The sequence below is a fragment of the Salminus brasiliensis genome, chromosome 12, assembly GCF_030463535.1.
Source record: "Salminus brasiliensis chromosome 12, fSalBra1.hap2, whole genome shotgun sequence".
Classification (NCBI taxonomy): domain Eukaryota; kingdom Metazoa; phylum Chordata; class Actinopteri; order Characiformes; family Bryconidae; genus Salminus; species Salminus brasiliensis.
In genome coordinates this window covers 23,172,594-23,185,812 of record NC_132889.1, presented here as the reverse complement: position 1 = coordinate 23,185,812, position 13,219 = coordinate 23,172,594, and the positions used below count along the sequence as shown (strand labels likewise).

Below are 13,219 nucleotides of genomic sequence, written 5' to 3'. Positions count from 1 at the left end.
GGAAAGAAAATGCCCTAATAGCTGGTATTTCCCCCCTGGCTGAAATACCATCAGTTCTATAATGGTCTACCAGTCTCTGATATCAACTGGGAGAAAGGTTTCCCCACTCCTCCATGCAGAATTCTTTGAGCTGTGTGATGTTTTAGTTTCATATTTTCCTCAAGTGCTCTCTGATAAAATAAACAATTTCCAGTGGCTTCTATGTTGGAGAGCTCTCCAGGTCCTAATGCAGAAAAGCAGCCTCAAACCATGACACTTCAACCTCCACACTTCAGAGCTGATATGGCTTATTGTGTTTAAATGCTGTGTCCAAATAATTCACCTTTGGATTCATTTGTCCAAAGCATATTGCTCCAGATGTCCTGGTCTTGGTCTAGGTGTTCTCCGGACGACTTTAGTCTTGCTCTGATGGTTTTTCTGACTGCCGACTTGCACCTGCAGTCTTCTTTCTGAAGGCCTCAAAAGGCTCTTTGAATCTCACCATGGTGATACCACTCATTTTACCAATCAAAAGCAAACTGAACTTACAGGAAAAGTGTCATTTTTATTCATTACATTTCACAACTGACTTCAGTTGTTATTTTGTTAAAATTATCATATGTTTAAATATAAAAAATGTTTTCCACTTTCTAGGAGTAAGTCATAACACCACATACCTGTATTCTGTTATTTCCTCATAGCCTCACTCTTAATGTTGACGTCAGTTTAGAATCATCTACAGCTCTGTATCATTCTGGAGACCTTGTAATTATACAATACAATGTATAATAATTTAATATTTAATATATATTTAAAATATTTTTGTATATATTGACCAGTTTAAGCAATTTTGTAAAGTATTCAACGTTTCATACTTTGTGAAATTCTCATGCACCATCTGACACTATAGCAGCTCTCTATAGTCGTCTAAAACATTGTGTAGTTGGCCCCTCTATAATCATGAGAAATATGTGCCTACATTGGACAGACCAAAATGGCTCTAAAGTTCTCTAACTACAGTTTATAATGCTTTCTGAGCACCTTGAGGTGACCATGCATATGCCTTTTCTGCTTCTAATTGTGTTCCTGCATTCTCTCCACCCTCACCCTGCCTCCCCATTGCCTTTTGTCATTCCTCTGCTCATAGCAATGGAGTCGGACCCTGACAAAGACATCATATGCAAGCTATGTGGTGCGTGGTTTGAGACACGCAAAGGTCTTTCGAGTCATGCACGGGCCCACCTGCGCCACTTCGGGGTGGAATACTCAGAATCCAAAGGTTCCCCCATCGATCTGCTCAACAGACTCATCCTCACAGACGACTTCAAACACAGAGCTGGCTCTTTACTCCCTGACAGCCCAGAGGACCTAAGGGTCCGGGGGTCTGCCGTGGCTCCGCCCTCTTCATCCGTATCTACGTCCACTTCTTCAGCCTCTAAGAGGCATCTCCTTCCCAGCTCTCTCCTTTTCAAAACTGCATCGTTAGGCAGTGGAGTCGGCCCCAAAGCTACCTCCTCTTCCTCCTCCTCATCCTCCACTGCTGCACACTCTCTGTTAGCTCCGCCCACCAAGAAGCTGAAACCTTCTTCTCAGCACGTCTTCCGTTTGAGTGGCAGGGAGCTCATGCCCATTCCTCTCAGTGAGTAAACCCATTTTGATGATATTTGAATATATCCTGGTGATTAATCAGGGTTGTACGTTCCACCTATATTTGGATTTTTGAGTAGCCTTAAGAGTTAACATTACTAGAGTAGTGAACATCTTGCTAATGCCACTTAATGTGGTTGACATCTATCTGATGAAACTGCTAGAGTTTATGTATAGATGCAGTGGGTGAAATAGGTATTGAACACGTCACCAATTCTATAAGTAAATATATTTCTAAAGGTGCTTTTGACATGACATTCCTACCAGATGTTGGTCACAACCCATTCAATCCACACATGCAAAGACATCAAACCATATATGTCCATAAATAAAGCTGTGTAATAATGAGAAATGACACAGGAAAGAAGTATTGAACACTCTTACTGAAATGTATTAAGCCTTTGTTGGTGATGACTGCTTCAAGGCGTCTCCTGTATGCAGAACGTAGTCACATGCGTTGCTCAGGTGTGATTTTGGCCCATTCCTCCATACAGACACTCTTTAAATCCTGTGGGCTTTAGTTCCTTCCATAGATTTTCAATTGGATTCAGGTCCGGTGATTGACTGGGCCATTCTAACTAATACCAATAGAGAGAGTTTCCTTGGCTGTGTGTTTGGGATTATTGTCTTGCTGATATGTCCACCCTCGTTTCATCCTTATCATCCTGGTATATGGCAGCAGATTTTTATCATGAACGTCTCCATACATTTGTCCGTTCATCCTTTCTTCAGTTAAATGAAGAGTGCCAGTGCTGTGTGCTAAAAAAAACAGTTCCACACGTGATGTTCCCACCTACAAACTTCACTGTTGGTGTGTTGTTTTGGGGTGATATACAGTGCCTTTTGACCTCCAAACATGGTCTGTATTATGGTGTCCAAAGAGTTACATTTTGGTCTCATCTAACCAGACTATATTCCCCCAGTATTTCACAGGCTTGTTTAAATGTTGCTGAGCTGAACTTTTAACACGCTTCAACCTGCTTTTTCTTTAGCAGTGGAGTCTAGTGTGGTGAGCGTGCAAACAGGCTGTGGCGGTTGAGTGCATTACTAAGACTGTTTTCTTTAAAACATTTGTACCTGCTGATTCCAGGTCTTTCTGTAGCTCTCCACAGGTGGTCTTTGGTTCTTGGGCAACTCTGCTGATAATTCTTTTCACTCCTTTGTCTGAAATCTTGTGGGGAGCATCTGATCGCAGCTGGTTTATGGTGAAATGATGTTCTTTCCACTTCAGGATTATGGCCCCAGTAGTGCTTACTGGAACCTCCAGTAGTCATCACCAATGCAATCAGTGTGTTTTGCAACAATAAGGTTGTGAAAGTCTTGAGAGAGCTCACTGGTTTTACCCATCATGAGATGTTTCTTGTGTGGCACCTTGGTAATGTGACACCTTTCTATAGGCCTTCAGTAGAAGCAGCTAATATTAAGGTGCACTAAGTGGTAGGAATGCTTTCTAATTGCTGGTAGATTTCAGGTGCTGTCATGACTTTCCATGGCTTTTTGCGCCTCTCTTTCTTCATGTGTTTAATACTTTTTCCCGGTGTCATTTCTCATTATTACACATAACCGAATTAATGGACATCTATGGTTTGATTTCTTTGCATGTGTGGATTGAATGGGCTTTTACCGACATCTGATGAGAATTTCATGTCAGTAGCACCTTTTGAAATATATTTACTTGGTGAAAAATTGGTGATGTGTTCAATACTTATTTCCCCCGCTATACATCAATCCTAAATTGTGCTTGTTCAATTGTGAAATGAACAGTCTCTCCCTGTTGTGTCTTTGTAGCTGAGCCGATGAAAGACGTGGGCTGTGAGTTCTGTGGTGAGCTTTTTGAGAACCGTAAGGGCCTCTCCAGCCACGCCCGCTCCCACCTGCGCCAGCTGGGCATTACCGAGTGGTCCGTGAACGGCTCACCCATCGACACGCTTAGAGAGCTCATAGCCCGTCGAGGTCTACCTTGTGTCATGCCCCTGAAACCTTTGAAATCACCCTCCTCCTCTCCAGGCCTGGGACCCCCTCGACCCTCCCTCCAGTCCTCCTCCCCGCAAGGGGGCGTTCTTGGCCGCCTGCCTTTTACTTTCACTCACCCGCCCAGCCAACACCAACCCGCTGCCCGCAAACTGCCTGCATCAGCTTCTGCCACCAGCACATCCCCCACTGTGGTAATGGTTAAGCCCAAGCCAGAACCTGAGCAGGTGGAAGTTACAGTGACTGAAGCAGGGGTCGAGGGACGTGAAGGGTTTGGGTCTGAGCCCCTGCATTCCAATTGGAGCAGCTCGGACAATGTGCATCCCATTAACCTGGGTGAGTTAGAAATTTGGATTGTTCACTTTTAATTTCATCCACTGCCCCAAACCCGTTTGATGTCTGTAGTTGCAGCTGGAGCTGCAAAGCTGAGTTAAAAGGTGATGTGCCCTTATGCACCACAACTTAGTGTTGTGCATTAGATTGTCATTTTAGATAGACTTGCTTACATTATTTCTGTTTCTATAAAAATAGAAAAAGCACAGATAAAATGTGGTATTAGGGCGGCTTCTGCTACAGTTATTAGCTATTCGACATACTTTCCCTCTTATTTTAATAGGTAGTGTTTTGCTGTACAGTGTCAAAGCACACAGGCAAGTCTGTTTGAGATTATTTAGCAACTCTAGGTAAATAATTGAGGCAAATGGGTAATAGGTTATGTATACAGAGTTAGTGTTTCTCTCTAATCTTGAGTGTGTGTGTGAAAGTTCTTTGAATATAAGGATAGTTCAAATAAGCATTTGTTGACTTATGTGGGTGTTCAAGTATACATTGATTAAATAAATGCTAAACCTTCCTTAACCTTTTTGTTTTACATACATGCAAACAAAAAAAGGCGAATTGGGTGAATAATTCTGAAGGAGAATCCTCCATTTCCTTAGTTGCTCACATTACTAACCCAGCCCATAGATATGATATTTATTAAGGCATTATCGAAACATGAGACAACCGAAACCAACCAAAAAATATTTAGTTTTCATCTGAAACTGATGTACAACATGTTGCATTTACTGATTTGGGTTAAAAAAAACACAAACAAACAAACAAACCATTGGTCCTAATCGAAAGGACAGATGATTGATGTTAATATACAAGCAGTGATTGTGGTGGAATATTTATTTATTAAAATAAAAAATATATAGTTTTGTGTGTGTGTGTGTATGTGTATGTATATGTATATATATATATATATATATATATATATATATATATATATATATATATATATTTTAATGGTCAGCTGAGTAAAACAGCTGCCCCCTCTCTCACTCTACGCATGTGTGCCATGGCTTTTCTGTAGCTTGGCACTAGAATTGCAGAAGAATTGTCCCATTAAAAAATATCTAAATGGCCATTGGTATACTTGGAGAAGTTGTTCTAGTATAGCATGTGTGTGGGGAAACTCTGTGTTTGGCATAGTATTGTATCAATTACAACCTGTAGCTCTGGTGCAAAGCTAAATGGCCCAAAGCTAATATGTTGTGTTTGGACAGAACATATCTTGGTCTTGATCTAAATAGTGTCCTGAGGTGAGGCATGTGGGGTAAGGGGAAAGTTGTGTAATTATAGAACTATGAGTTTCTGTCTGTTTCACTTTCTTCTCTCCACTCCTCCTTCCAGTCATGGCTCAAGAAAAGGAACCCTCACGTGATATCCGCTGTGAATTCTGCGGCGAGTTCTTTGAGAACCGCAAAGGCCTCTCCAGCCACGCCCGCTCCCACCTGCGACACATGGGCATCACTGAGTGGTCCGTCAACGGCTCGCCCATCGACACGCTGTGGGAGGTCATGCGAAAGCAAGGCACCACTCCTGCATCTGTAGTGCTGGGAGTGAAGGAGGAGCCAGGGCAGGACAGCAGCCCAACCTGGGACGCTCAGGGCTATCAGTCACCCAAAGTCTCTCGCAAATCACCCCTTAACCTGCTCCACTCTGGCTCACGCCTTCATAAACATGGATTAGGGACCACAGGGCTGTCCACCACACCCCCTGCAGGAAAGTTTTTTGGTATAGCACCAGTTGGGAAGAGGGTGGCGGGATCCGAAGGACACCTTGGCGAAAGGTCACCACCGTTCCAGTCCAAGACCTTCTCATCGTCACCACAGGATTTCTCAAAGGCCAAAGTGTCCACGGATAAGCATGGGGTAGGCCACATGGGTAAGAATGTTTTTTATTTTATTTATTTATTTATTTATATATATATATATATTTATTTTTCATTATTTACATTTTTGGCGGGGGGGAGGTATAAAAAGTAGTGAGCAGTTATACACAAACAGTCTAACTAAACTAATAAAACACAATAAAATGTTTATTGAGCACACTGACTAAACATCCACATTGCAGGCTAGAAAAAGTAAGTGACTGTGGGTTCATACTCTCTGATGTGTCCATGTTTATCTGATTTCTAAAATGTGCAAGTGTGGCATTTGCTGCAAGCCAAAGCAGTTCTTCTGCTATGCATCTCAACCTCAGAATGCATGTTTTATATCTGTCCTTAGATGCTAGCTGTGAGCTGTGCGGTTTCTTCTTTGAGAACCGGAAAGCTTTGGCTAGCCACGCTCGTGCCCATTTGCGGCAGTTTGGTGTGACGGAGTGGTGTGTGAACGGTTCACCCATCGAGACACTGAGTGCCTGGATGCGCAGCCGACCACAAACGGTAGCTGAGATACACCGTAGTTACCTCCATGGTGGACGCAGCACCCAAAGGAAGGTGCAAAAGGTTGGTGACTTGCTGCATGATTGTCAAGGATCTGTAGTCATTTTGGATTAGTATTTGACTGAAAACAAGCAGCATTTATTTATTGAATGGTGTTTAGGATGTTTTAGACAGTAATTTTTGGCATGTGGGCCAAAAATGATCACTTGTTGGAACGATTGTGGGTAAATCTGCTGAGTAAATTCCCTATTAATTAATATCCTGATGCTTTTTGTCTTCCAGAGGAGCAGTTCTTCCCTCTCGCCATCATCAGATTCTGATCTCATGGCCCCTATATCTCAGAAGCCTTCAGCAGCTCAGTGGTCATCCTTGGCTCTGTCCCAAGGCAGGACAGTCAGGCGGGAGGCCATGAATAGCTCCTGGGGGTCATCATCACAGGCAGCGGATGTGAAAATTGGAACGGGTGCCTCATCTCGGCATGGTGTTGGTCCACAGGGCAGGGGACATCACTCCAACAGTACACTTCCACACGCCCAAGTGGCACGGAGTGAACTTAATGTCCGTGTGCCACGGGGTAAGAGTTCAGTTCAGTCAATCACTCTTGCAGAGGGATTCCCAGGGCTGCTCAACATGATGATATCTGTTGGCTTTTCTCAGTATATTACACACATCCTCAGTCCTTAAAGAACACCAACTACATGTTTTCGTTACAGAGAGCTGTTACTGGTTAATGAGGTTTTAGGGAGATGCTTAATTCAAAATAATTCGTACTCCTAGTTTGTGATTGCCCACCCTGGTTCTCAAATGCTTGCTTACTTGCTTTTTGCCTGGATGTTTTTGCCTTGTTTTTATCTTGTGTTCAGAAACAAAGCCAGATACTTACAATATTTCTGATGATAATTTCCACTAGGCGTCGAGCGAAGGCCGCTGAAACACCCATCACATGCTGATGGAGGGGAAAAGGAGAGCTGTCCCCCAAAACCCCCTCGCAGCAGTACTGTACCTGCCCTTGTGCCAAAGCCACCCTCCACCCCTCTCGTCAAACTTGTGGGTAAAATCTACTCCCTCAAGTGCCGGTAAGTTGTGACTTTAGATAGTAGGATCCTAAATCTCACACAGGGGGTAAAGAACAGTTTGAGTTTAGGACACTGTTGAGATTCTAACGGCGCAACACACAGCACATGCAGCTGGCATAGTTCAGTTTACAACTGTTAATAACAGCATTATTAATTTCATAATGTTGCATGTCCATATATTTGTGTCACATATTGCTGTTTTTATTAGAATCCTAGCACAGGCTTGGATCAATAGATGCTTGATGCTGAAAAACCAGTGGTCCAAGCAAGGAACCTTGGAGCACTCCATATTGCAAATGTGCATTTCTTGTTGGTGACTTCAATGAAACTCCACATCACTTTCAGGTTCTGTGATGTGGAGTTCCACGGCCCCCTCTCAGTGCAGGAGGACTGGATCAGGCACCTCCAGCAACACATTCTGAATCTCAACTACGACAAGCCAGCCCCCAATGCAAACAACACTCCTACCAAGCCTGAAACAGCTGCTCCTCAAACCCAAGCCTCAGCTACTACCTCCACCTCTACTACTAATACCACAGCTCCAACTCCCACCTCGGCCATCGCGCTTAACCCCACACCTTTACCCACACCTGCCTCTACTCCCACTCCTACTCCCACACCCGCACCCACTCCAACCCCAACCTCAACAGCTCCCCCGGTGGCCAGCCCTGGAATTCCCACCCCAGCAGAGCCAGTTCATACTCCTGCCACATAGTACATGCCTTGTTGTCTAATGTATTCGCCTTCCATATCCTTCATTTGATCTGCACTTCCTTACAGACTGTTACAGACCAATCTTTTAATATGTTTCTCTCTGTCATTATAAAACCGAGCTTTCAGAAAAGCTTTGCCAACCACCCACTCACCCTGACCCACTTAGCATGCAGCAGTAAAGGTAGAGTGAGGCTTGAGAGAGGCCAGTTTCCATGACAATGTTGGCTTTCCAGGCCAACAAAATACCAAGCCATCAGTCAAGTACGGGAGGGTCACAGAATCCTCCATGCTGAATCTGATGCTTCTAATACTTTAAGTGAGTTTTGCGTAATCCGACACGTTCAGTTCAGAGGTGTTATGAAGACGGAGTATGGTGACGAACTTCTGTAAACTTGCTGACTTTGCCCTGTGAATTGTTCTCTTTGTAGCTCGCTGGGCACTTTAGTTTGCTCAAAACTAAACAAATAAAATATCAGATGGTACGGAGCATTAGTTCCATACATTCTTAGTCAAAACTACCATTAAGGTAGGAGTACCTAGGAATAATTTAAGGCGTAAATATGAAGACACGTTTTTGTGTTCATCCAAAATTATCATGGCACTTTTCTTAATTCTTGAGCACTTAAAACACTTGGCCAAGCCCCTTAACCCTGGATGGTAGAGGCAATCAGACATGCATTCAATGGTTGAAGCATGAACTGATGCTGCTGATATGCCATCGTTAAACTTTTAGGATCTCTTTGCACCTTAAAAGATCTCATTTAAGAATGAGACCGAATTTAGGTCACTTTTCATTGAAACAGGTCCTTTTGTCCTTATATGCCTAGTTCCCGGCATGAACGTTCTTAAACTAAAATTTTCTAAAAAAAATCTTTGTGTGTAGAGGAACAGCTCACATCATTTAGCATTTTTTTTTCTTCCAGTTATCATTTTTTTACCTATTAAATGTCCAAATAAGCTATGAATTATAGATTAAGCTAATCAGAATTTAAATTCCAGCAGTAATTTTTACATTTCTGCATAATTCAGTCATTTGTGTGAAATGGTTTGGTGTGAAATGGTTGAATGTAGAGAAACGTTGATTATTGCTCTGATTATTTACAGTAGTGGTGATGGGATCCAGGGGCTGCAATGTTGGTCAGTGAGCAGTGAACCTACTTATGTCTTTATTTTTTTATTTTTTATTTTTATTTTTTAATCAAAATAGTGGTTGCTGTACAGTGCCCCGCATGTACAGTTGTATACAACAGTTTGAGTACTCCATGTTAAATAACATGTATTGCGGATTTGCAAAGTGAAAGTAAGTTACACATCTCCTAAAGAAAACAATTTTGCAGCATTTCAGATATAAAATATAAAATGAAGCATTTAGAACATTAATTCAGTATTTGGCAAATATGCTAAAATTCAGCTAATACATTCAAATTCTGATGTAATATTTACAGAAAATGTGAGCTGTGATTTGAGTTTGTTTTTTGTAGAGTGTCCACTTAGAGAATCAACAAAACGTCAGCTGAAAAAGGTTATTTAAAGTTACACATGCAGCTTTTGTTTTGTGGAAAAAAAAACAAAAAAAACAAAAACGAAAATCTCAGACCGTGTTTAACCCGTTTGTAACTATTTTTGTGTAATAGTTTTCGGTGTGTAACTTTTGGATACATTAAACTCTTCAGACATCTGGTTCCTTTCACCACCACTTTGAACAGTTCTCCCATGTATCTGGAAATTACACTTAAAAAAAATAAATTTTATACATTTTTTTTTATTTTAAAATAATGTTTTTGTCCAGACCTTTCATGAGGATGCTAGTCCTGCATGGGGCGAAAACAAAAGGAAGGCCGGTTTCATCCCAAATTACACACTACTCCCTATGAAGTTATGAAATTCCGGATTCTAAATCTTAATTGAGCTTTGTATTTCTGTAATACAACAGTATTTACATGGAAATCTAAAATCTAGTCCGTGTGTAGATGTTTTAGTTTTATGACTTAAGTTCACTATATAGGAAATGAGGAGTTATATAAGCTTCAGCCAGAAACATGCATGCATTGAGAGGTTAGTTTTTTCATAAAGCTCAGTTTTCCACACAACAACACAGTTTTCTAAAATCTCCACCTTGTAGAGCACATTTGAAAAGCTGTTTTTAGTGACCAAACCCAATGTTTGCTGTGTGGACTGGAGGCCAAAACACACAAAAAACTTAGTTCTCTAAAATATCTGGATACATGTGTACATTTCACATCAAACCACTCTGAGTGACTCTGTTTTTACATCCCAGTGACTGAATTATGCACACTTTATTTTGGAATTAATGGAATTCGCCTTCAGTATTACAGATCAGCAGAATAAGTCCACCCTGTCTTTTTTTTTTTTTTTTTTAAGGAGGTTCTCACTACTGATTAGTTTCTGGGCTTATTGTAGCTCAGGTCGTTTTGTACATGTTGGTGCTGCAGAAAAGGTGGCAAGGTACCAGCATAAGCTAAACTTAAACTATCCTAATCCTTCCGTTAAGTGAACCCTAGATTGCCATTTGCACACCAGCGCTGGCTCTGCTTCTAGTGGAGCAGGCCCAAATGGTGAGGCAGCTTTATTGGAATTGGCCTCTTCCATTTGCTTAAAAAAAATTGCCTTGGATTCATTGAATGGGAACCGGGCCTAAAAATGTTGGGCTCTTCAAAAAATAGTTTTATTGAGATGCAGTTAAACTGTCTTTATTTATTTCCTGCCTTGACTAAAATCCAAACCTCTGTGCTAATTTATTGCACTTCTGAATGTTAGAAATTGGACTGTTTTGGCGTTGGATAAGTTGGCTAGGGAAGTGTCAGAGTGTATGTGTATGTATGTGTATGTATGTGTATGTATGTGTGTATGTGTGTGTGTGTGTGTGTGTGTGTGTATGTGTGTGTGCGTTCTTGTGTGCACGAGTGTCACTTACAGGGTCAGTAGTTAATAATTACAGTTGCCTGTGTATGCCCTCGCCACGTAGTGGTCAAACCCCTGGCCCTGTATAGGTTAAGCTGTTTTTTATAGCACTTTTTTTTTTTTTTTTTTTTTTTTTTTTTTTTTGTCCACGCCAAGAACCTGGCTGCATCGCATCCTTTCGCCCTGTGGCAGAATGTGCCAAAGAGTCTGTCTGCCTTTTAAACACGGGGTAGTCTCATTGGCTACGGCCATCAAGCGTAAGCTCTTCGATTGGACGGAGGGAGCGGATCCGTTTCCTTCATTTGGTTCCTTCCATGTTGCTGAAACTGTGGACAGTGCTGACCAGTAGAGAAGCTGCCTTGAACTTCTCTGGATTGTATTTTACACCTTAGCTGAACTACTTACTACGTAACTGCGTAACAAAAGCCCCATGACTTTGTGGCGTGCTGGATCTTAATATTTAAACCTTTACAGTCCCTGGTTGGTCCAGGAAAGGACTACACGGACACATCCTGCTACTATGAAGGACGATGAGAACCATGTAGCTTCACATTACACTTTACATTAGTTGGAAACTCATATCTACAAAGTGAAGCAATAACAGAATGGTCCATGTGACACAAACTCTGAAGGTTTGTTTCACCGCTCACTACATTTCTCTGACTGTTAAAGCTTACAGTATTCCTGTGGAGAATTATAGGCCTATATATTATGTAATTAAGAAACCGTAGGGGGAAAGATATTAAGTATAAACAGTTTGAAATGTGATCTTGATCCATTTATCGTGAATTTATTGCAACTTTTTAATGCTGTGTATTTTTTATTGCCATTTGTGTTTCTGTACTTGCGGTCAAAGATAAGTGAAATAGAGTAAGTGTTATTTTTTATGTTCGATGATCTTAAGAAAAACTACATTGGTGCTCATGAGGTCAAATGGCTATGAATGGAGTTTGAATGGAGTTGTTTTACTCTTAGATCTTGCAACTGTCCTGACTTGAAAGGACTTTAAGAAAGGAAAAAAAAGTGTGTCTTACGGGGGGGGCTGTAATGCACTTTACGATGAAGGGTTACTGTTTGATGGCAGGCAGTTTCTGCATAGATTCTGTATAGTGTTACGACTCCCCTTTATGACCTTTTTAGCTGGATTGACTGGCTGCAAGGTGTGTGCGAGTTTGTGAGTGTGTGTCTGTGTGTTTGTGTGTCTGTGTGTATGAGTAGTGTATGAGAAAGAGAGCAAAAGGCAGAGAATGCTAAGCTGCCATGGAAGAGTTGTACTCTGTGCACAAGTGTTAGAAAGATTCATGTGAATCAACAAATCATTAAATGTGATCTGAAACATACCGCTAAACGAGTCGTCTCATTTCTGCCTCTTGTTAAATGTGTAATACTCTATTCAAGAGTTGGAACAGTCCAAAGTGTTACTTATGCTGTAAATGGGTAACGCAATGCTGGGTAGAGCCTCCTTTTCCCCAAATCCGCCTCAGTTCTTCATGGCATGGATTCTACAAGATTCTGGTTCATGTTGAGATGATTGAATCACACAATTCCTGCAGGTTTTTCAAAAGCACTTTAATGCTGCAAATCTCCTGTTCTGCAACATCCTAAAGGTGTTCTACTGGATTCCGGGAAGGCCACTGAAGAACGCCGAACTCATTGTCATCTTCATGAACCCAGTTTGAGATGACTTTAGCTTTGTAACATGCATCATCATGCTGGAAGTAATAATGGGGTTAATTGTGGTCATAAATAAGTCTGTCTGCGAGTCTGTGGCTTTTAAGCGATGATGGATGGATGATAACAGGCCCAAAGTGTTCCAAGAAAACGTTCGCCACACCATTACACTACCCCCATCAGCCTGAACTGTTGACACAAGGCAGGTTGAGTCCGTGGATTAAAGCTACTGGTGCCAAATTCTGACCCTAATAGACAAGTATCTAATAGGCTGATTAGATACTTGCATGGATGACTAGGTCAACAAGCCTTTCTAATAAATTGCTTAGGTTTGTATATTAGCTGTTATTTTAGAATTGGCTAATTATTATTATAATAAAGGTGTATAATTTTAATAAAAACATTTGTCATTAATTTGTACATTTGATGTTTAAGAACTAACGTCCTTTTCTAGTGTACAGAAGTGTTTATCATGGTCTTTAGACTAAAATCCCCTGTTCTAGTGTATTTGAGTGATTCCCATGGT

General features: G+C 41.4%; 1 protein-coding gene across 2 annotated transcripts in view; it reads left to right on the top strand.

Annotated features, from left to right (window-relative positions):
* Positions 1 to 12,345, top strand: part of wizb (WIZ zinc finger b) — a 33,362-nt gene extending 21,017 nt beyond the window's left edge. For both annotated transcript variants that reach the window (XM_072693524.1, XM_072693523.1), the window contains 7 exons: positions 1,127 to 1,618; positions 3,415 to 3,933; positions 5,275 to 5,808; positions 6,153 to 6,373; positions 6,593 to 6,884; positions 7,221 to 7,386; positions 7,732 to 12,345. In XM_072693524.1, the coding sequence (XP_072549625.1) occupies positions 1,127 to 1,618; positions 3,415 to 3,933; positions 5,275 to 5,808; positions 6,153 to 6,373; positions 6,593 to 6,884; positions 7,221 to 7,386; positions 7,732 to 8,101 (2,594 nt within the window). In that variant the 3' untranslated portion in view covers positions 8,102 to 12,345. The remainder of the gene's footprint in view (positions 1 to 1,126; positions 1,619 to 3,414; positions 3,934 to 5,274; positions 5,809 to 6,152; positions 6,374 to 6,592; positions 6,885 to 7,220; positions 7,387 to 7,731) is intronic.
* Positions 12,346 to 13,219: the final 874 nt, after the last annotated feature.